Source organism: Elephas maximus, chromosome 1, assembly GCF_024166365.1.
Source record: "Elephas maximus indicus isolate mEleMax1 chromosome 1, mEleMax1 primary haplotype, whole genome shotgun sequence".
Lineage (NCBI taxonomy): Eukaryota > Metazoa > Chordata > Mammalia > Proboscidea > Elephantidae > Elephas > Elephas maximus.
The window spans coordinates 172,156,920-172,179,335 of record NC_064819.1 but is presented as its reverse complement, the minus strand read 5'-3'; the positions used below and the strand labels follow the sequence as shown (position 1 = coordinate 172,179,335).

Genomic DNA, 22,416 nt, shown 5'->3' with positions numbered 1-22,416 from the left:
AATAAAAAATTGGACAAACTGCTGAATACCTACTAAATACTAAGTAGGAATTGAGAAATAAAATGATTAAGGACATTAAGTTGAAGGTAAAGGGTACAGAGAAAACATTTATTTGTTGATTCAACAAGTATTTATTGAGCACCTAGTATGTGCTAGACATTGTGCTAGGAGCTGGGGATATAGCAGTGAACGAAAGAGACAAAAATCTCTGTTTTATAGAGTTTATATCACAGGGGAGAAAGTTAATCAATAAGCAAACAAAAAAGCAGGAAAATATCATGTAGTAACATATCTGCTATGCAGATAATTAATGGAAGATGCGGTGATAGTGCCTGAATGGGTTTTCTGCAAAGATGACATTTAAGCTAAGATGTGAAGGACAAGAAGGAATTGGTACCATGAAGACTGAGGGAAGTGCATTTCAGGCCAAGCAAACAAGCAGCACCAAGGTAAGAAAGGGCCCTCCATGTTCAAGTGATCACTCCAGTGTGGCTGGAGCAGAGCAAGGGGGCAAGTGATAGGAAATGAGGTCAGTGAGTTAGGCATGGGCCAGATCACAAAGGGCCCGGTAAACCTGAATAAGTATTCTAGATTCTCTTCTAAATGTGATGGAAAGCCATCAGAGAGTTACAAGCAGAGGAGTGGTAGGATCTAACACATGTTTTTGAAAAATTACTCTGGATATTCTGTTCAGAAAAAAATTATAGTGGGTAAGAGTACAAAAGAGAGGGGCAGGGAGACCAATTAGGAGGCTACCATAGTATGGTAGTTATGTTCTCAGTCCTATGAAGAACTACTTGTTCATTACTGGGAAAACTAATGACAAATGATTATTTTGTGTGCATCATGTCATGTGTCATATCTACATGTCTGCTGGGAGAATAAAAATATATCACAATTTCGTGGATTGGGAAATTCTGGATTGCATTCAATAGCAAGAGAGTCATGGCCAAACAGTACCTGGCACACATTTGGATTGCAAATTTATGGTGTTCAACTCATTCTGGCCCTTTCGACAGCCATCAGTTTCCTCTTGACTTCCTGCCATTGTTTTGTCAATGGTTACTCCAGAGTCACACTCAATCATCAATTCTCCTCTTGCCCTATTTTTTGATAGTAATACTGTTTCTTTCTCTACAAGGAAAAGTGAAACTCTTCAGCATGAATTTCTTCTTGTGCCAACTTTACATTCTGATACTTCCTTTTGGTTTAAGATCATGTATTTCTCCTCCTCTCTAAAACTGTGGTCTACGTGCGCTCAAGACCCTTCTCAACCAGTTTTACCTCCCAAATCCTTCCCTCATTTTGAAGCATTTTTAGTATTGTCTCTTCTTTCTCCTTTTTTCTGCTTCTAAAACTGCCTGGTTTATCCTGTCTTAAAAAGAAGCTCTTCTCTTAAACATGCTACCCTTTGATAGGCATCAACCTTCTCGCTTCCAGTCTTTGCCTCTCCTTGAACCTGTAGACAAGTCGTAGGCTCCATCTACAGTTCCTATTGCCCACCTTTCTCTACTTCCATAACCTTCAAGAATACAAATTCAACAACATCCTTTCTCTTGCCAAATGCATTATCCTCTTTACCTCACTTATTTTTTGAATTTCCTCTTTTATTTTTACCCTTTTATTTGTGTGAACTATTACCACTACTAGTTGTGGTTAAGTCAACCTCAACTCACGGCGACCCCATGTGTTTTCAGAGTAGAACTATGCTCTAGGGTTTTCAATGGCTGACTTTTTGGTAGTAGACCACCAGGCCTTTCTTCTGAGATGCCCTGGGTGGACGTGAACCTCCAACCTTTTGGTTAGTAGCCAAGCACAATATGTTCCTCTTTTTAACTTTAATGAAGTCTCTCCTGACTTATTTAACAAATACTGACAACCTCCAGTTATGAGTGATTCTGTAAGGCCCCTCACTGTTATTCATTCTCTAAACTTACTATAAGTCCACAGTCCCTTATGAAAAGCCCTTTGGAGCCAAAATTATTTGTAAATTAATAATCCATAGATTTTGGAAAAATGATACGGGCATATATCATAATACATTAATATTTCAATAGCAAAAAATGTATAGCTATTCATTCCGAATAGGATAAAAAAAAGAGAATAGATTGCCTCCTATCAGTTCAGGTCAGATTTCACAGCCAAGAGAGTTTTGGTGTCAATTTATTTAAAAAAAAAACTTCGAATGTTTGAGCTTCTAATTCATTTTGATGAACCCCTAATCTATTTCTCCATACTGCTCTCTCTGTTATTCTAAAACTTTCTACCTGGTTTTCAAGTTACTCCCTCAAAGCCCCCATTTCTCAAGAAGAAAAAAAAATCAATTTTTCCTTGAAAGCTGGCCCCTTTCTCAAGAATTTCATTTGTCACCAGGAACACCATTTTCTAGCTTCCTAAACTAAAAGCCTTAAAATCTTTTTCACTCATCACTGCTTCTGCTCCTGCGTGTAATCTATCATCATATCTCTTAACGTCAACCCGTTCAACAGCATCTACCTTAACAAGGCCACACTATTTTTCACAGCAGCTTGGGCGGTTCCTGAAATTCCGATCCCCACTGGCCTTCACAGCTTTTTATTCCCCCACACCCCACCTTCCTACCCCCACTAGGTGTATCATTGCCATTGTCTCTGAAATATTTTGTCACTTTGCTTCCTTACAACAATTTCTCTGACTAAATTCAAAGACTGGCTCTCATCTTGTGGTTATTCAGACAAAAAAAAAAAATCTGCTTCCCGAGGGTTCTTTCTATATCATTCTCTCTCTAAACTTATACTTTGGTTAACATATTTCTCTGACTAAATTTAAAGATTGGCTCTCATCCTGCGGTTATTTATACAAAAAAAAAAAAAAATTCCACTTCCTAAGGGTTCTGTCTGCATCATTCTCTCTCTAAACATACTATACTTGGGTTAACATATGGTCTCCTGCGTTCAGCTATCACTTTGATTCTGATGTCTTTCCTAATTTTAAGGTAGAACATCATAGTATCAAATGCAACTGATACACTCTAACTGACTTTTTAGTCTTATATAAAATTAGGTTTGTCATTTATTTTAGGCTTCGTTTAGGCTAAATTGTTGATAATTCACGCAAATGAGTTAGTGTACTTCGAGAATTCCCTTTTCATTCCCTTCAATTTTCACTGAAAGATGAAACTCCCAAGGTACCTCATTAACAAGCATGAAATGAATAAATAAACAGCACGTGTACAAACAAAGAACAAAGGATAAGCTACTGGCAGAATGTTCACATTAAAATTGCAGAAGCACCAGGAATTTTAATGAGCTTATTGAATGAATGTTGAGCATATGAGTATTTGAATTCTCCTCCTTAATTTGTGTACTTTGACCTTTCAGTGCTTCTTTACTTTTTCTTTTTTACCCTGTAATCTACCTAGTAGTTCTTTCATTACTATTTATGCTGTTAAAATATGTGATGTTCTATTGAGTACTTTGGGTGATAGTCAATAAATACTTACAAACCTTGAAAATATTTTCTGCTTCAAATACCGTTTAAAAAGGATGAAAGTATAGAAGACAACACATTGCAAGCTATGCCAGGGATATAGGAAGTTCGACTTTTTCGACTACTCTCCCTCCTTCCAAGAATTCCAACTCAAATATCATTCTATTCAGTGGTTTTATAAATGATCAGAAAGAAATAATCAAAAATATGCTCATCAGCAAGGTGAGAAGGAAGAGGGGACAGGAGCTGGTTGAATGGACACGGGTAACACAGGGTGGAGACGAGGAGTGTGCTGTCTCTTAGCGGGAGAGCAGCTAGGAGTACATAGCAAGGTGTGTAGAACTTTTTGTATGAGAGACTGACTTGATTTGTAAACTTTCACTTAAAGCACAATAACAAAAAAAACCTCATCAGATTTATAGATGAAATTAGATATTCAAGGTTGCTAATGCTCAGATGAGGACACTGGTGATTCAGTGGTAGAATTCTTGCCTTCCATATGGGAGGCCAGGGTCAATTCCTGGCCAATGTTCCTCACGCTCAGCCACCACTCATGTGCCAGTGGACGTTTGTATGTTACTGTGACACCAAACATGCTTCAGTGGAGCTTTCAGACCAAGATGAACTAGGAAGAAAGGCCTGGTGATCTACTTCGGAAAATCAGTCAATGAAAACTCTGTGGATCACAATGGTCTGATCTCATTATGCATAGGGTCGCCCCAAGTCAGGGGCCAACTTGACAGCAGCTAGCAACAACAACAAATCCTCAGACAGAAATAAAGCAAAATTCGAAATAACTCTTTAAGAGTGATTCTACAAATCTTATACCGGTTTCAGCCCTATATAGAGAACAGGTAACAAGGGAGTTTCTCTGAGTGAAGACATGGTGTGAAGCTGGTGTTTCTCGCATCAGCTTCTCTTTTTGTCCTTGGCAGCCTCTAAGGCACCTCAGAGGGATCCCTGGTGCTCCACAGAGCACTGATAGGATCCAACTCCCATCCTTAATTAACAGATATAAAAGTTGATGTCCAAAAAGATTAAAGGACTTGCCCAAGATAGTACAGATGGTCTACAGATGAGCTAAAATCAGAGCTCTGGTTACATTCAGCATCTATAATTCGTTTATCCAGTCAACGCAATTACATGCCAAGCACCGCATTAGATATGAAGACTCGAGTTCTCTGCCCTCAAGAAGCTAATAATCTAGCGAAGATATATATTTTCTGAATAACAATTTGGAGCAGTTAGTGTTACTAGGGATAGTACAAAATTCCATCAGGATGTGAGAGACGACAGACAATACCCACTGGGAATTCAGGGAAAACTTCACAAATGAGAGAATATTTAACCAGAGTTTCAAAGATGAGTAGGTGTTGATTAAGCATAATTTTTATATCACACAGATACTTACTAGATTACTGTAGCCAGTTTGGATTATTATCATTTAAAAATAAAGTACAAAAAGCAAAGAAGGCTTTTTTAAAAGAATATCTTATCATTTTTATAGTGCTATATTAATATTTTTAAAAATACCTGAAAAAATTCACCTAATTCCTTCAACTTTTCTATTCCTTAGAAGAGATATTTTAATATTCTTTTTAGTTATTTTAGGTAACGGTTATGAGAGAATCCAAGGGCAAAGTCCTCTGCTCTGGTCTGAATGGTACTGTCATCATCCAGGAGATACTTTAATTAAGGAGTTTCAGCATCAATGCCGACAACAGTCCTTACTTCCCTAATTTTCTAAGTTGGAGTCAATCTTCATTTTAAGATAATGATAAAATAAGACCAAATAGGAAAAAAAAAGTCCCCAGCTATTCAGGGTTCCTATTAGGATCATTGTGATAAATGGGATATTAACTTTCGGGTTTCTAAGATTTTTATTCAGAGTTAAGCAGAACATTAGGTAAGACGGGTCCGATGTTTGCGAGATGACCAAGTTAAATTTATCTGTTTGTTCTCCATTCACAAATTTTCATTTCCCTCAAGTTCTCCTGGCCATCTTCTTCCATGCTGCTGATTGGAAGTCATTTAATATATCCCCGATACTGATAATTAACCAATAATTAATACTGATAATTAACCAAAATAAGCAGAGGATAAAACTCCATGCATAGTGACTCTTGGGGTGCTCTGTAGCTGGTGTTTGACTAAAGCCTCTAAAAGAGAAAGTCATCAGGCACAATGCCAGAGATAAATCAAAGCCCAGCTTTGAAGAAATGACAGTAAAACCAACATTGATGGGAAAAAGCACAGAATAATTAAAATACTAAGTTCCTTCCCTCCAATCTTGAATGCAAGAAGGAGTTTGCTGAAGGGGTCAGCCACCTGCCAGCTTCAAATGAGTTATTCCACCTTCAACGATCACTTCAGCATTTAGATATTATTGTGTGTGCGTGTGTGTACATATACTTACAAACACATAGATTTTAAAAATTAATGCCTATTTAATTAAATTACAGGTTACAGTCGAATCAACACCCTGAGGCAAAAAAGAATAGATCAGAAATTTACAGGCAAGCTTTTCCTAGAGCTCATGACAAAACTAAGCTGACATACATTCTACACATTCCATCTCAATAGCTTCAAAGCTGTCATGAGCAAAATAAAGCAAATGTATAATATTGGCATAAGTATCAAAGACGAGCTCAGGCTGAGGGTGATGGCCGCCCCAGGGTTTACAGAGCAGCACAGATTTACTACTAAAACAATTGACTCAATTTTACGAACAGGGTTGAAGGATAATAACCATTGGGGTTAAGACCTTGATTCAACTCTCAGTCTTAAGACAACATCTCAAGTAAAATCAGGTAACAACAACAACAAAAAAATTCCAAGCCATTGATTCAGAATCTTGAATTAATCATTTCACTTCCCAATGTCTCTTTCTGTGATTTATCAATAATCTGATTCATGTAAAAACTTGGTCTTTTGCAAATGAGCTCAGCCCAAAAGAAGGTGGCTTTTGAGAGAATATAAAGTAGTTTGGTTCTTCTTCCAGTGTTAGAGGTTCTGAAAAGCCTAGAGCAGAAAGGGCTAAGTCTCAGAGAACACTACCCAGCAGGAACTACCTTCGCTGGTACTTACTTTGCCAGTTAAGCTCGAACCAACTGCAAAAAAATTGTTTAATGCTCTGTTATGGATTGAATTATGTCCCCCCAAAATACGTGTTATAAATTCTAACCTCTATGCCTATGGAATAGGTTGTCTCTGTTATGTTAATGAGGCAAGATTAGCGTAGGGCGTATTTTGAGGCAATCTCTTTTGAGATATAAAAGAGATTAAACAAGCGAGCAGAGGAGAGATGGGGTAAGATAGATGCTGTTATGGATTGAATTGTGTCCCCCCAAAATATGTGTCAACTTTGCTGGGCCATGATTCCCAGAATTGTGTGGTTACACTCCATTTTGTGATCTGATGTATTTATCCTATGTGTTGTAAATCCTCACCTCTGTGATGTTGATGAGGCAGGATTAAAAAAAAAAGTTTTTTCTTTTTTATGTTAACGAGGCAGGGGTTTCTGCACTGAGAAGCTCCTACCAGGGGAAGATTGATGACAAGGACCTTCTCCCAGAGCCAATAGATAAAGCTTTCCCCTGGAGCTGGTGCCCTGAATTCGGACTTCTGGCCTCCTAAACTGTGAGAGAATAAGTTTCTGTTTGTTAAAGCCATCCACTTGTGGTGTTTCTGTTACAGCAGTACTAGATAACAAAGACAGATGCTAAAGCACATGGAGATATCCAAGGAACCAGAAAGTAGAAGCAAAAGAGACAAGGACCTTCCTCCTGAGCTTACAGAGAGAGAAAGCCTTCCCCTAGAACCAGTACCCGAAATTCAGGCTTATAGCCTCCTAAAATGTGAGAAAATTAATTTCTGTTTGTTAAAGCCACCAATTTGTGTTATCTCTGTTATAGCACCACTGTATAAGACATACTCTAAGTGAGAATATTAATAGACAGCAGCCAGGACACTTTCAAATACATAAGACAAAAAAGGCATTAGTCTTGCATAATAGTAATAGATGCTGACTTACAATCATGCGTCTCATACTCAAACATTATTAAAGAGACACTGGACAAATCAATGACTCAGAATGATTCCCTCAGCAAGGACTTACCTCAAGATCACGGTCATAGTACCTGTTTCTGAAATTTTCATGTCGATTCCGGGAGTCAGGACACCTATTCTGAGAGTCACCACTCCTGCTGCGATTGTTGGCATACCCATTACACCTGCCACAGCCACAGCCACAGCCACAGCAGGCCCGACCCCCCATTGAGGCTGTGGATTAGACCAGCCTTCAGATTTTCTCTAAGACAAGGACACTAAGAGACGCAGAAGAGATGGAATGCCAGAGCTACATGTGCAGTCAGATGTGGTTTCAATAGGCCCAGGTGTTGTCAGAGTGCAGAATGTGGCCCTTGTTCTTCACAAAAAAAGGAATCCCCAGTGAGGGATTTCTGACCAAAACAAATATGCTCTTAAAATTAGGAAAGGTTCTTCTCCCTTCAAAAGAGACAAAACCCAATTTTGCATCTCTCCAGCCCCAATGAGGACCCTCTCCTGATGGCCTCAGGAGAACAAATGAGCATCACTGGTCAGCCACTCCTCTTTATTATAGGATGATGTCACAAGAGCTTTAATTTTCCCCTGTAGCCAGTAGGAATTCAGCTTGAAATTTAAGGACTTAAAGAACAACAACAATAATTACCTTTTATGTAGAGCTTTGTATTTGCCCTGTGCTGTACAATCATTAGCAATTCCTTAGAGCAAGGTTGGCATGCTGGGCAGGACGGTCAACACCCAGGTATTCCTGAAGGAAAGGGACCTGTCTTGACTAGAGCTGAAAACAGAACCCTAAATAACTTAATTTATATTATGTGTTCAAGCCTTGAGACTTTAAGTCCAAGGCTGTTGTAAATAAATAAATAATTGTGCTTAAGGTGAAAGTTTACAGTTCAAGTTAATTTCTCATTCAAAAACTTATACATATAGTGTTTTGTGACATTAGTTGCAATCCCCACAATGTGACAGCACACTCCCCCTTTCCACCCTGGGTTCCCTGTGTCCATTCAACCAGCTCCTGTCCCTTTCTGCCTTCACATTCTGCTTTTGGACAGGAGCTGCCCATTTAGTCCCGTGTACCTGCTTGAACAATCCTCACATGTATTATTTTTTGTTTTATAGTCCTGTCTAATCTTCGCCTGAAGAATGGGATTCAGGAGTGGTTTCAGTTTTGGGGGCCATAGTTTTGGAGGTTCCTCCAGTCTCTCTCAGATCATTAAGTCTGGTCTTTTTAAGTGAATTCGAGTTCTGTTCTACATTTTTCTCCTTCTCTGTCTGTTGTGTTCTCTGTCAGGGTAGTCATTGGTGGTAGCTGGGCACCACCCAGTTCTTCTGGTCTCAGGCTGGTAGAGTCTCTGGTTCATGTGGTCCTTAGTCCTTTGGGATAATATTTTCCTTGTGCCTTTGGTTCTTTTCATTCTCCTTTGCTCCAAGTGGGAAGGGACCAATTGACCTCAGATGGCTGCTCGCAAGTTTTTAAGACCCCAGATGTCACTCACCAAAGTGGGGTGCCGAATATTTTCTTAATAAACTTTGTTATGCCAGTTGACCTAGATGTCCCCCAAAACTTCAGTCCTCAGGTCCCAGCCCCAGCTACTTTGTCCCTCGAAGTGTTTGGATGTGTCCATGAACCTTCTTTGCTTTTGCTTCGGTCCAGTGGTGCTGACTTCCCCTGTATTGTGTGTCATCCTTCCCTTCACCCAAGTTGATCCTTGTTTACTATCTAGTTAGTGATTTCCCCTCTCCCTCCTTCCCCACCTTCATAACTATCAAAGAATGTTTTTTTTCTGTGTTTAAATCTTTTCCTGAGTTCTTAGAATAGTGGTCTCATACAGTATTTGTCCTTTTGTTGTAAAAATTTTTAATGCTAAGTGCAGTGAATTCATTTGAACAAAAGGATTGAAAGATATGCAGGAACAGAACTGAGGTGAGTGAAAGGAAAGAACATTTCAGACAGTCTTCTGAGAATTTCATTTAATTCCATTGCATGTGCATGACCAAAAAATACCACTTCAAAAGTCCCACTTCCCATCTCCTGTGATACCCACATGTACAGTAAGGGCAGAGAAGCATTCCTATTTTTTGCTACTTAACAGCTCCTCCCACACATTCATACACACTCAACATACAGCAAATTCCATGATTGGATAACAAAATATTAAAGTATTTTAAAAAATTATAATAATACAAAGATAAAAATGTTCCATATGAAAATTTTTATCAATTTTTTTCAATTCTGCATAGCAATGGTTATCATTTACCATGAGACAAATAACCAAATATAAAAATGAACACATAATATGAAAAGACCATTCACAGAAGAAATATAAATGGCCAATAAATGTTAAAAATGAGCTCAACCTCACTCTTCACTGAAGAACTGAAAATTTAAATAATGAAATACCAACAGGTTGGCAAAACAAAAAGGATTGATTACACACAACATTCATAAAATGGTAGGAAAACAGGCATATTCTTTCACTATTTGTTGGGAGCATAAATCGAAAAACCTTTTTACAGGCAATTTGATAGCATCTATAACTTTCTAAAAATATGTGTGCCTTTGAATCAGTAATTCCACATCTAGGACATTTTTCCCACAGAAACACTGACAGAAAAAGTATAGAGACATATTCTATATGTAGTATACAAGTCCATTTGGTGGGAAAAGCATAAATGTACTAACTCTGTTTATACAAATGTGTAAGAAAATAGTCTGAAAGGATACACACCAAACTAGTTGTCTCTAAGAGTGAAGAGAGAACGTAGGTTTTTATTTTGTGTGTTTCAATACTGTTGGATTTTGTTCGTTTGCAGAAAACAAATATAATATTTAGAAGATAAATAATATATCACGACTCTCTAAAACAACCCTACAACAGACAAAGCCTTCTAGTCTGGATTAATACAGGATATGGCCTGGCTGATATACACTTACATGTTTATTTTATACACATAAATAAATAAACAGCACCCACAGTTACTACATCAAAGGAAGACAATGTATGTACTTGAGGTGGAAAGAAAAACAAATCATTCATTGAGCTTTCCTGCTACAACTTGGTAACTGTGACACCTCAAATGCAAAGTATCACAAGTAGGTATAGGTAACCTGGACTTTTCCAAAACTGGCTACACATAGGCAATCAATCTTTTTTCTTACAAAACCAGACATTTAGTTTATATGAGAAAAACAAGTGGTATACCATACCCTGGTGCTTGTAATGCCTTAGTTAGGACACCAAAGCAATACTCTCCAGCCTACGGAATGCCCAAATTGTGAAATCTCTTATGTATGGAAAGGCAGCTCTTGCTGTACCCAATAAATCAGGCCTTTTAGGAGACAAAGAAGCGGCCCCTCACCTCCATGCTCTCTTTTCACCTCGAGATTGGCATTTCCCCAGCATAGGTGCTGGAGAAGGGTAAAGACATGCTCTGGAAACTGCCACATTCTTTTCCTGCTGCCCGCAGGTGGCTTACATATTTATTTATTGTTGTATTTGGTTAGCTTTCCTTCTCTACCTTTGAAAGCCTGAACAAAAAATAAACTCATACTAGAGCTGAAATGTTGCACATTTGCAACAGCACTGCTTTCTACTGTTACTGCAAATAAACAGCACTTCATTCATTTTTTTTCATTCATGCAAGGAAACCCTGGTGGTGTAGTGGTTAACTGCTATGGCTGCTAACCTAAAGGTCGGCAGTTCAAATCCACCAGTCGCTCCTTGGAAACTATATGGAGCAGTTCTACTCTGTCCTCTAGGGTCGCTACGAGTCGGAATTGACTTGACGGCAATGGGTTTGGTTTTCTGGGGTTTTCATTCATGCAAAACGTATAGATAATGTCTCAGACGTGCATATGCAGAGACAAACAAGGCACAGTTCAGGCCCTTAGGATCTCATAGTCCAGTAAGGGGGAAAAAAACAAAACAAAACTGTGTCACTGAATCGATTCTGACTTCTGGTGACCCCATGTGTGCCAGAGTGGAACTGTACTTCATAGGGTTTTCAATGACTGTAATCTTTTGGAAGTAGATCTCTAAGACTTTCTTCTGAGGTGCCTTCTGGGTGGACTCGAACCACTAACCTTTTAGTTAGTGCCAAGGGCTTAACCATTTGCACCATGCAGGGGTACCCAGCAAGTAAGGAGCCTTGTAAATTGGTATGCTAAGTGCTAAGGTAAAAGGTAGCACAAATAGGAAAATGGACAACTTTTTGGGGACACAGATAACAAATTAAGAGCTGCTTGAGCAGAATCTTAAAGAAGTCAAAGTTTTCAGGTAGACAAAAAGTAGAAAGGCTTTCTAGGTGTAGGGAACAGTATATGCAAAGGCAGTAGCATGTCACATTAAGGAAACTTAGGAACAGGAATAGCCCTCTCAGACAATGCAATCTGGGCTGGTAGAGCTGATAGCAAATCAGAGAAGCATAAAAATGTATACATGTACACCTAAACCATTTCAATTTAATTTTAATCACTTATCACTTTTATGGAAACCCTGGTGGCATAGTGGTTAAGAGCTACGGCTCCTAACCAAAAAGGTCTGTATTTTGAATCTACCAGGTGCTCCTTGGAAACCCTACGGGGCAGCTCTACTCTGTCCTGTTGGGTCGCTATGAGTCAGAATCGACTCGACAGCAATGGGTTTAATGGGTTATCACTTTTAAAACTTATATCATTCTTTCATCTTCAAAATTTTTTTGAATAGACCATACCTTCACATAATTAAAAAAAATCCGAATACGAAAAAGTATACAGTAAAAAGTCTCTCTCTCGCTCCTATCCCTTATCTGCTTGTTTTTCCCCACCCCCATTACAAATTATTATCATTTCCACAGTTTCTTAATGAACCCATAAATAAAGGACACACACACACATACAGATACATATATTCTAATCCCTCCTTTTTATACAAAATGTAAAATACACATTGTTCTACATCTTGGAAGTTTTTTTCTAAATTTAGCTTTCCAGATTAGTACATAGAGAGCTTTTTCACTCCTTTTTATAGCTGTACAGTATTCCATTTTATGGATGTACCATAATTTATTTAACCAGTGCTGCAATGATCGACATGTGGGATCTTTCCAATCTTTTGCCATTACGGACAATGCTGCAATGAATAACCTGTGTACACGTTATTTTATGTATACGAAGGCACATAAGTAGAACGAAGAGCCCTGGTGGCAAAGTGGTTAAGAGCTACGGCTGCTAACCAAAAGGTCAGCAGTTCAAATCCACCAGCAGCTCCTTGGAAACCCTGTAGGGCAGTTCTACTCTGTCCTCTAGTGTTGCTATGAGTTGGAATTGACTCAATGGCAACTGGCTTTTTGGTTTAAGTAGAACGAATTCCCAGAAGTGGGAATGAGGAATTCCTCAACCTTCTTTTTTTTTTTTTAATTGTACTTCAGATGAAGGTTTACAGAGCAAATTAGTTTCTCATTAAAAAATTAATACACATATTGTTTTGCAACATTGATTGCCAACCCCACAACATGTCAGCACTCTCCCTTTCTTGACACTGGGTTCCCCATTACCAGCTTTCCTGTCCCATCCTGCCTTCTCATCCTTGCCCCGGGCTGGTGTACCCATTAGTCTTGTTTTGTGAACTCCCCAATCTTCTGATGTACAACTACAGCCTTTGGTTTAAATGGAAGTTCTCTGACTAGAGTTCCACATGGTCTTTCTTGCATAAACCACACTCCAAATATCTCCTCTAATATTCTTCTACTTTGGTTTCTGTCAGCAGAGTGAGAGCATAGACACCCTTGCAAAGTAATCAAATTCTTCTCAATTTTTGTGATTTTTCTTTCAGTCTGTTACAGTTTCTCGCTCATGGTTAATTCAACAGCAAATTTCTGTGATCTATCTTTACTGGATCTTTCTGTTTTCCTAGAAACAACAACTTTATTTCTCTTCACATTTATATTCATCAGTTTATAGGATATTTAATTAAATGATATAACCACCAGAATGAGAAAACCTGGCATAAGTGTATTTGGCCACAAACTCATGGCTTTTGAAAAGTTTGCAACTTAAATGATGGGAGTAGAAATCCTGGGGCTTCTCAGAGAGGAGCCTATTGACTGGGAACATTCCGTGTGCCATGGGCATTAGTCTGTGTTACAGGAGAAAACTGAGAACACCAATTAATCTGACAAGCCAGTGAGGCAGAGACTGGTGATGAGAGGCTCTGCCATATGCGTGGCGGGAGCACGATGTGTGAACAAAGGCATAGTGGGAAATGAGGATGGAGAAGGAGGCAGGGGCAGTGTCAGGAAGGTCTCAAATGCCATGCTGAGTATTTTAGATTTTACCCTGCAATCAATGGTGGATGTGGAGAAATGTTGCATCAGATTTTTAATTTAGGAAAATCAATTTGTTAGCTTGTGGAGGATGAGTTCAATGGAGAGAGATGCAACACTGGAAGAGGGATAGTAGAAGGTGATTTTTAAGGGCTCCTGAGAGACAATAAGGGCCAGAAGAAAGGCAGGGAAATTGAGGATGAGAAGAGAATAGAGGTAAATAATATTTAGGAAATAGAACTTAGTGATTTGGGGGTTGAATGAGGATTTGAAGATGTCTCCCAAATTTTAAGCTTGAGTAACATGGGGATGGTTATGCCATTGATCAGGATAAGAAACTCGAAAAGATTAGCAGATCTGGAGATACAAGTAATGAGTTCAGTTTTGTAAAAAATCTTAGTTAAATAAATGTTAAATATTTTTTAATGCAAAATTATAAGCCAAACTTTATAACACCCTTTTTATACATCTCAAACTTCAGATCATCTTAAGATAACTATGGAATAAAACATTGAAAATAGAAATTATTAACCAATAGTGAACTTTCTATACTCAGATGGCTTCCTTAATAAAAATACTAAAAGAATTCTAATTGGTTTTAAAATAAATAGACAAAAACTGATTATAACCCTACAGATTTACATATTTTGCAATGTTATAATTTGTGCATAGATGGATTGTCAAATAATCTTTGAATTAAAAACTAAATATTTCAGTTTCTCTACCATATTTTAGTATAAGTACAAACATTTCCATTTCTGATATCACCCTACACATCTAAAAGAAAATCTGCTTTAAATAAATTAAAATGATACCTGAAATCAAACAAAATTCTTTAATATTGATTTAAAATTTAATTTGGTGAGATATGTTAACAATACATAACCAGGATATAATTATGAAACATTTTCAAGTCAAAAGAAGTGAGCAGAGGTATCACTTATGAAATACACACACACAAAATCTACTTTGAGAAAAATGCCAGAAATTTGAAGGAAGGCAATCACAACCAAAATTTGAATTAAAAAAAAATTCAAAAAGCACAATTAGAAGGAAAAACCACGTTTTCAGAAAAAATGCAGAAAATCCCATGAAAATAGAACAATTGGTCCTCCCTATGGATTCGCAAATCCAGAATGAAGAGACTTCTGCCACCTGTGCGGTATGGAAAGGGCTGCGAGATTGAAGTGGGTCACCAGTCTTGCCTCTGTGCATAGGATAGGTCCCAGGTGGGGTGGGGCGGGATGATGGAGAGACTGACTGATGAAAGCAGAAATTTGGAACAAGGCAGGTTTAAGGGCTCAGCAGTCTCACAATATCGAATGGCACAGGCATTTAGGGTAAAGTCCTAAGAGGAAGGTGGAATGTAGTGTTGGAGGGTCCACATGGGGGATACTCATACGTCCTCTGAGGAGGTCACTATTGGGAAGGCCTGAATTTAGGTAGTAAATGCTCCAGTGGCAAGGCTAGGGTTGGGGGTTGGACTTTAGGGTTTGGGGAGGTCCCACTCCTTGCAGGATGATTTACAACTGACCTTGGTGAGATAAGCAGCCAGGGTGACTTCAGACACAATGTAGAAGCCCAGGGATTAATGTCATGTACTGTGCCCTAGGCCAGCCCAGCAGCAGAGGAGGAGATACAATACTAGGCCCCATGGGAAGGGGGAAGGGATGGGGTGGGGTGAAAGAGGCTGAGGTCTCTTCAGTTTGTGAATTTGATCTGGTCTAAGAAAGGCGATGGGGCTGGGGATTGAGCATTCTGAGAAAAATCAGTGGAACTGCTGTGGAGAGAAAAAGAAAAGTAGGGAGAGAAATAATGGGATTGGGAGGGGGAAGTGGGATAGACAGGATAGGTCATCTTTCAAAATGGTAAACCACTTTGGAAACATGGAAAATGGAAGCATTAGAAAATATTTTTTCCCTCTGTAATTCTCAACAAACGCTTGTTAATTGAATTGTTATATATATTGACTTAACAAGAATAACCAGGCTGGAAACTGGGAAACACTCCACCTTGACTATTACAAGATTAATTGGGAAATGAAAAAGCTGTCAGAAGCAATTGTGGTAGAACTATCTCTGAGATAGTCAAGACTAAAGCAGATACTTATCTATTTTGGGCAACTTGGGAGCAGTGAGATCAGAGATTCACAGATTGCCCTGAATGATGAGACTGAGAAGCTCTGCCAAGAAACAAGAGTTGTACAACTGAATTCTGAAATAAGGAACACTGATTTGGCAAGGTTTCCTCTCCTCTATAGATTGTAGTTACTTTCAGCTTTTGGGGGTGAGCAGGGGATTATTTTTCCTTTTAAAAGGTACACACACAGACTTATTATACACATGCACACACATGCACTTATACACAAGGGAAAATAGAGGCTTTGTTCAGGTCATCACAAAGGAATGAATGCAAATGATTAAAGCAAAAGAAATTTTTTGCTTGAATTAATGAAATAATTGCTATTTCTGTTTATCTCATTTTACTAGTTTGAACCTGGCTCCAGAATGATTGAAAATATGACAATTTCTCTTATAATCACTATAGTCATACTTTTTTTTTCCAGATCAAACTAAAAGATTAGTATTAAAGGAGAAATAAAAGGTTTTTATACTAGAAACCACTAAAATTCTCATGAAGGTAATTGTCCTCTTTGAGGAAGCTAATTTTAATTAACACATAGCTCAGTGTTCTTATACTTTTTTTTTTTTTAAGAAATGCTTTAATTAATAAAGGGTGTTCCTTTATGTCCTAAAAATACCTTCATATAGTTGAGTTGACACATTTACATTTCCCAAGAGAATTAAGCAGTAAATATAATAAATATAAGTATATACATTTATATAGGTTTTTTTTTTTTTGATCACATATAATACATAAATAACCCATTGCCATTAATTTGATTCTGATTCACTGCCCCATAGATTTTCCAAGGCTGGAAGCAGGCTGCCACATCTTTCTCCCAAGATGCAGCTGGTGGGTTCGAATCATCGAACTTTAGGTTAGAAGCCGAGCACTTAACCATGCATGTGTGCTTTCATTAAATGATACCACTTCCTAATGCTTTCCTCTCATATGAAAAAATGTTGTTAAAATATGATTATTTTAAATAAACACATATTCTACTCAAAACTAATATTTTTTGCAGCCATTTAAAGGAAAAAATGTTTTTGTATAAGCAAATACAAAATCTCTGATGATTTTCCCATCTACGATATAAGTTCTAATAATATTCTGTTTTGATTTGCAGTTTGATTTGTAGCTATTTAGTTGTATTTTTTTCCTGGTTGACATAAATATGTGTTTGACAGGCAACACAGTTGTTGTAATTATAAATTCATGCTTCTGTTTACACAAGCAGGTATAGTAAATGTCTTATTTTAATTGAAGGATTCAATATACTATTGTCAGCTTTAAGGAATGTTCCTACAGCATGCTAAAAATTGCAACAAATAAATACAATAACACAGAACAATATAGAACAAAAACAGAGTGAATATATTCTGGTCGTTCTGGGGAAACGCAAATGGCTTAGCTTTAACGCAAATAAAAATTTTAAATATTAGTTTGAAGAACAGATGTAATTCAGAGGGCTAGATCAACTCAGGAGTCTTAATAATTTATGGCCTTCTTCCTGGGAAAGAAGGCCAAGAGTGCTGCTAGTATAATTGCCTCAGTTTTTGTTGTTGTTGTTATTAGGTGTTGTTGATTTGGTTACAACTCATAGCAACCCGATGTACTACAGAACAAAACACTGCCTGGTTTTGCGCCATGCTCACAATTGTTGTTATGCCTGCGCCCATTGCTACAGCCACTGTGTCAATCCATCTCACTGAGGGTCTTCCTCTTTTCCACTGACCCTGTACTTTACCAAACATGATGTCCTTCTCCAGGGACTGATTCCTCCCAATAAAATGTCTAAAGTATGTAAGACATAGTCTCACCACCCTTGCTTCTAAGGAGCTTTCTGGTTGTACTTCTTCCAAGACAGATTTGTTTGTTCTTTTGGTAGTCCATGGTATATTCAATATTCTTCACCAACAGCACAATTCAAAGGCATCAATTCTTCTTCAGTCTTCCTTTTTCATTGTCCAGCTTTCACATGCATATAATGCAATTGAAAACACCATCGGTTGGGTCAGGCGCACCTTAGTCTTCAAGGTGACATCTTTGCTTTTCAACACTTGAAAGAGGTCTTTTGAAGATTTGCCTAACGCAATGTGTCTTTTGATTTCTTGACTGCTGCTTCCATGGCTGTTGATTGTGGATGCAAGTAGAATGAAATCTTTGACAACTTCAATCTTTTGTCCATTTATCATGTGTTGCTTATTTGTCCAGTTGTGAGGATTTTTGTTTTCTTTATGTTGAGGTGTAATCCATACTGAAGGCTGTGGTCTTTGATCTTCATCAGTAAGTGCTTTAAGTCCTCTTCACTTTCAGCAAGCAAGGTTGGGTCATCTGCATCACGCAGGTTGTTAATGAGTCTTCCTCCAATCCTGATGCTGTATTCTTCTTCATAGAGTTCAGCTTCTTGGATTATTTGCTCAGCATACAGACTGAATAGGTATGGTGAAAGGATACAACGCTGATGCACACCTTTCCTGACTTTAAACCACACAGTATCTCCTTGTTCTGTTTGAACAACTGCCTCTTGATCTATGTACAGATATCTCATGAGCACAATTAAGTGTCCTGGAATTCCCATTCTTCCCAATGTTATCCATAATTTGTTATGATCCACACAGTCAAATGCCTTTGCATAGTCAATAAAACACAGGTAAACATCTGCCTTAGTCATGTAGTGTTGCTGTAACAGAGATACCACAAGTAGATGGCTTTAAAAAAGAGAAATTTATTCTCTCACAGTCTAGTAGGCTGAAGATTGAATTCAGGGCGCCAGCTCCAGGGGAAGACTTTCTCTCTCTGTTGGTTCTGGAGGAAGGTCTTTGTCATCAGTCTTCCCTTGGTCTGGGACCATCTCAGCGCAGGAACCTCAGGTCCAAAGGATGCAGTCTGCTACTGGCACTACTTTCTTGGTGGTCTGAGGTCCCAGTGTCTCTCTGCTTGCTTCTCTCTTTTAAATCTCAAAAGAGATTGGCTTAAGACACTACCGAATCTTGTAGACCTCATAAGTATAATTGCCGATAATCCATCTTATTACATCATAGTGATAGGATTTACAACATATAGGGAAATCACATCATATGATAAAGTGGTAGACAATCATAAAATCATACGAGGGAATAATGACCTAGCCAAGTGGACAGATATTTTGGGGAGGCAAAATTCAATCCATGACAACATCTTTCTGATATTCTCTGCTTTCAGCCAGGATCCATCTGACATCAGCAATGATATCCCTGGTTCTACATCCTCTTCTGAATCTGGCCAGAATTCCTGGGAGATTCAGCAGAATTGCCTCAGTAGATCTGCTGAATCTCCCAGGATATTGCAGGTTTATTAGGGAAGGTAGACTAAGAAAAGGTAATTTGGAAAGTATGGGAGGTACCCCTGGCACCCTGGCATCGTACATATATAAACTACCCAGAATCTAAGTGGAGTCAACTTTTGTTTCCCAATAATACTGGTCGTGGTAGTGGTGGTGGTGATGTAGAGGTGTCTTGCACTTTAAGCTAGTGGTCTACTTGCTCCTCCTAGCCATGACTTCAAGAGACATAAAGTTTAAAACACTTCAGTAGAGAAGAGAAAGTCTGTTCCCTTGCCTCTTCACTTCTCCCTGTCCAAGCAGGATATGCAAAGAACGAGAAAGATTAAGAGAACAAGAGCCAGAGAGACCAAGAGTGTGGAAAAGGGAAGGAAGAGAGAGAGGTATACACCATTATTCACTGAAGTATTCTTCACAATAGCCAAAAGATGAAAACAACCCAAATGTCCATCAATAGATGAATGGATAAACAAAATGTAGTGCATCTGTACAATGGAATATTACTCAGCCACAAAAAGAATGAAGTTCTGATACATGCGATAACCTTGAAAACATTACGCTGAGTGAAATGTCAGGCATAATAAGACAAATGTTGTATGATCCAACTTGTTGAAATATCTAGAATGGGTAAAAGAATAGGGATAAAAGTTTATTCATGATTACCAGGGGCTGGAGGGAGCGAGGGAATGGGAGTTATTGCTGAAGGGGTTCTGAGTTTCTGTTTAGGGTGATGAAAACTTTGGGAAATGGATAGTGGTGATGGTAGCACAACATGGTAAATGTAATTAATATCACTGAACTGTACACTTAAAAATGGTTAAAATGAAAAACATTTTGTTATATGTATTATATCGCAATAAGATTAAAAAAGAGATAGGGAGAGGAGGGAGAGAGAAGAGAGAAAGACAACAGGCAGGTCCAGGCATACTCACAACTCCAGGTTGTGAGTATGGTGACCATCTCTGAGGGGAAGGCACGGTATGGCATTGAGAATAGAGGTGGTGCCTGAGTGGCTCATTCCAGGTGACGCTTGGAAACAGTGTACTCACAACCACATTCTGCCTCTGCTTGTACCCTGTTTCCAGTTTCTGACCTTCTATCTGCCTTGGCTCCATTCCTACCCTGGTGTCCCAGTTTGTCTGTCTCTAGCTCCAAGCCTCTGCCTCTCCCATGTGTATAGAGTACTCTCCTTCCTCCTGGCATGCCTTAAAGTAGTGACCTCTGGCTTGGTCTCAGGGCCTCTCCTGGGGGCTGCCCAGTACCCAGGGCTCCTTGGCTACAGCCTGGGGAGTAAGTAGGGGCTGAGTGCCCATGTCTAGACAGGCCATCAGGACTGTGAAAAAGACACTGCCATCAATTGCCTGGGCTGCAGACCAAGGGGGAGGGTCCCTGAAGACCCTTCTTTGCCATCCCTCTCAGGCAATTTATTTTTTGCCCCAATCTGAATGCTGCCACAAATTGTTTCACGGACTTCAGCAAACATCTTCGGACATTTAAATGCATTACACTTAATGAATTATCTTTATTTTAAATTATAAAAGGCATAGTTATTAAAGGACTAATGTAGAAAACATAACTGGATTTCTGGCTAGGGCTAGTGACTGAATTCATGAGGTTTTGATTCAAGTTGCAAACCATTTCTTATAAAGGAGAAAAACACAAAATGTGAACCCAATTTGAAAGTAGAAATTACAGTAAACCAGGCTATTTAATTTTTTGGATTAAAACTTGATTTCTTATTTCAACATCTTACAAAATTAAATTTCTATTTCTGCTCCTTTGATCAATAATGTTATTTTTGAATTAGAGCACATTCGGTGTTGAATTTCCCTACCTACTTTTGTCATGTTCTAATAAAGTATAAAATATGAGCTAAAAGTTTCATCATGTCCTTTTTTCTTACTCCTCTCCATCCTCAAGCAATTTTTTTTTTTTACTTTGAACAGCTAGTGTTATTGAAGCAATTTTCTTCAGGGGGTATTTCTTTCACGACAAAATCTCTTTCACTACTAACCCTCATTGATCTTGTAATAAGTTGTAATGGGAAATGCATGACACGGCTTCCAAGGTCTGGCAGCTAAGCCAGCTCTCACATGGTGACTAAAGACATCATTGTACTTCCTATCCTGCAGACAATACCTGGGTAATGCCTTTTCCTGAGTGAATGAACATAGTTGACATGAGTGGCAGTACTCTACCTCCCACGTTGGGGAAATTTTTTCTTTTAAGAAAATATAATTAAGTCCTAACTTTCTGTGCAAACATCTAGATATTAAGAAGTAACTACTGATATAATAATAACTCTAAATGCCTTAAAATAGGAAGCAGCATAAAAGCATTTTATAGGGAAGAACCATCAATTCCAACTGTTGATGCCACATTACCTTGCATACCTTCAACTTAAAGAACAGCCTGTGTTAAAGGAAAAAAGGCAAGCCAATGAGGAAGAATACTTGAAGGCAGCAAAAAGCAGAGACTTAAGCTCATCTGCTGATACTCATTATTTATTATCACAGTGTGCTTTGATATATAGTGCCCTTTTTTCCCCCATCTACATTCTTTGTATGCATAGGTTTTTCAATCAGTAGGCATTATCTTACAGAGCTTAAATTCCTTATAGCATCCCTGGAAGCCAAATATTGGAAATGAAGCATTACCTTTTTAGACATTCCAGACTCTGTAGATACAGAACCCTGCGCCTCACTGGTGGTGTGAAAGAACTGGGATTCCCCACAGTGCAATGTAAATTCCTGGGCCTCTTGAGCAACATTGCTTCTGTCTGCTACCTCCAAAGCCCTGTAAAGGCAGGAAACACAGTCAGGTCAACAAGCTATCAAGAAGCTGAACAACTTAAGAAGCCCAAAGGTATCTTTCTCCATGTATAATTCCAATCAGCCAAAATAATGAATCGTTAGTCAAAACCCTACATAGCATTGTAGGTAATTTGATATTGCCACAACACATTTTTAAATAACCCTTGATGACTTCACCATGTGGCTAACAGAATTCTTTTAAATTTTATGCAGAAAATAAATTAGAGGTAGATAGGTAGATGGATAGCTAGATGGGTAGATGGACAGATTTTGGCATGAAAGCCATCCAGTTTAATTTATGATTTCTTTCTTGGTTGC

At 38.4% G+C, this 22,416-nt stretch overlaps 1 protein-coding gene across 1 annotated transcript in view; it reads right to left on the bottom strand.

Moving 5' to 3' along the window:
* The window catches only part of CRYBG1 (crystallin beta-gamma domain containing 1), a 246,296-nt gene that overhangs the window by 120,103 nt on the left and 103,777 nt on the right, over window positions 1-22,416 (bottom strand). Inside the window, exon 2 of the mRNA XM_049898281.1 lies at window positions 21,943-22,081. Within this exon, the coding sequence (XP_049754238.1) occupies window positions 21,943-22,081 (139 nt within the window). The remainder of the gene's footprint in view (window positions 1-21,942; window positions 22,082-22,416) is intronic.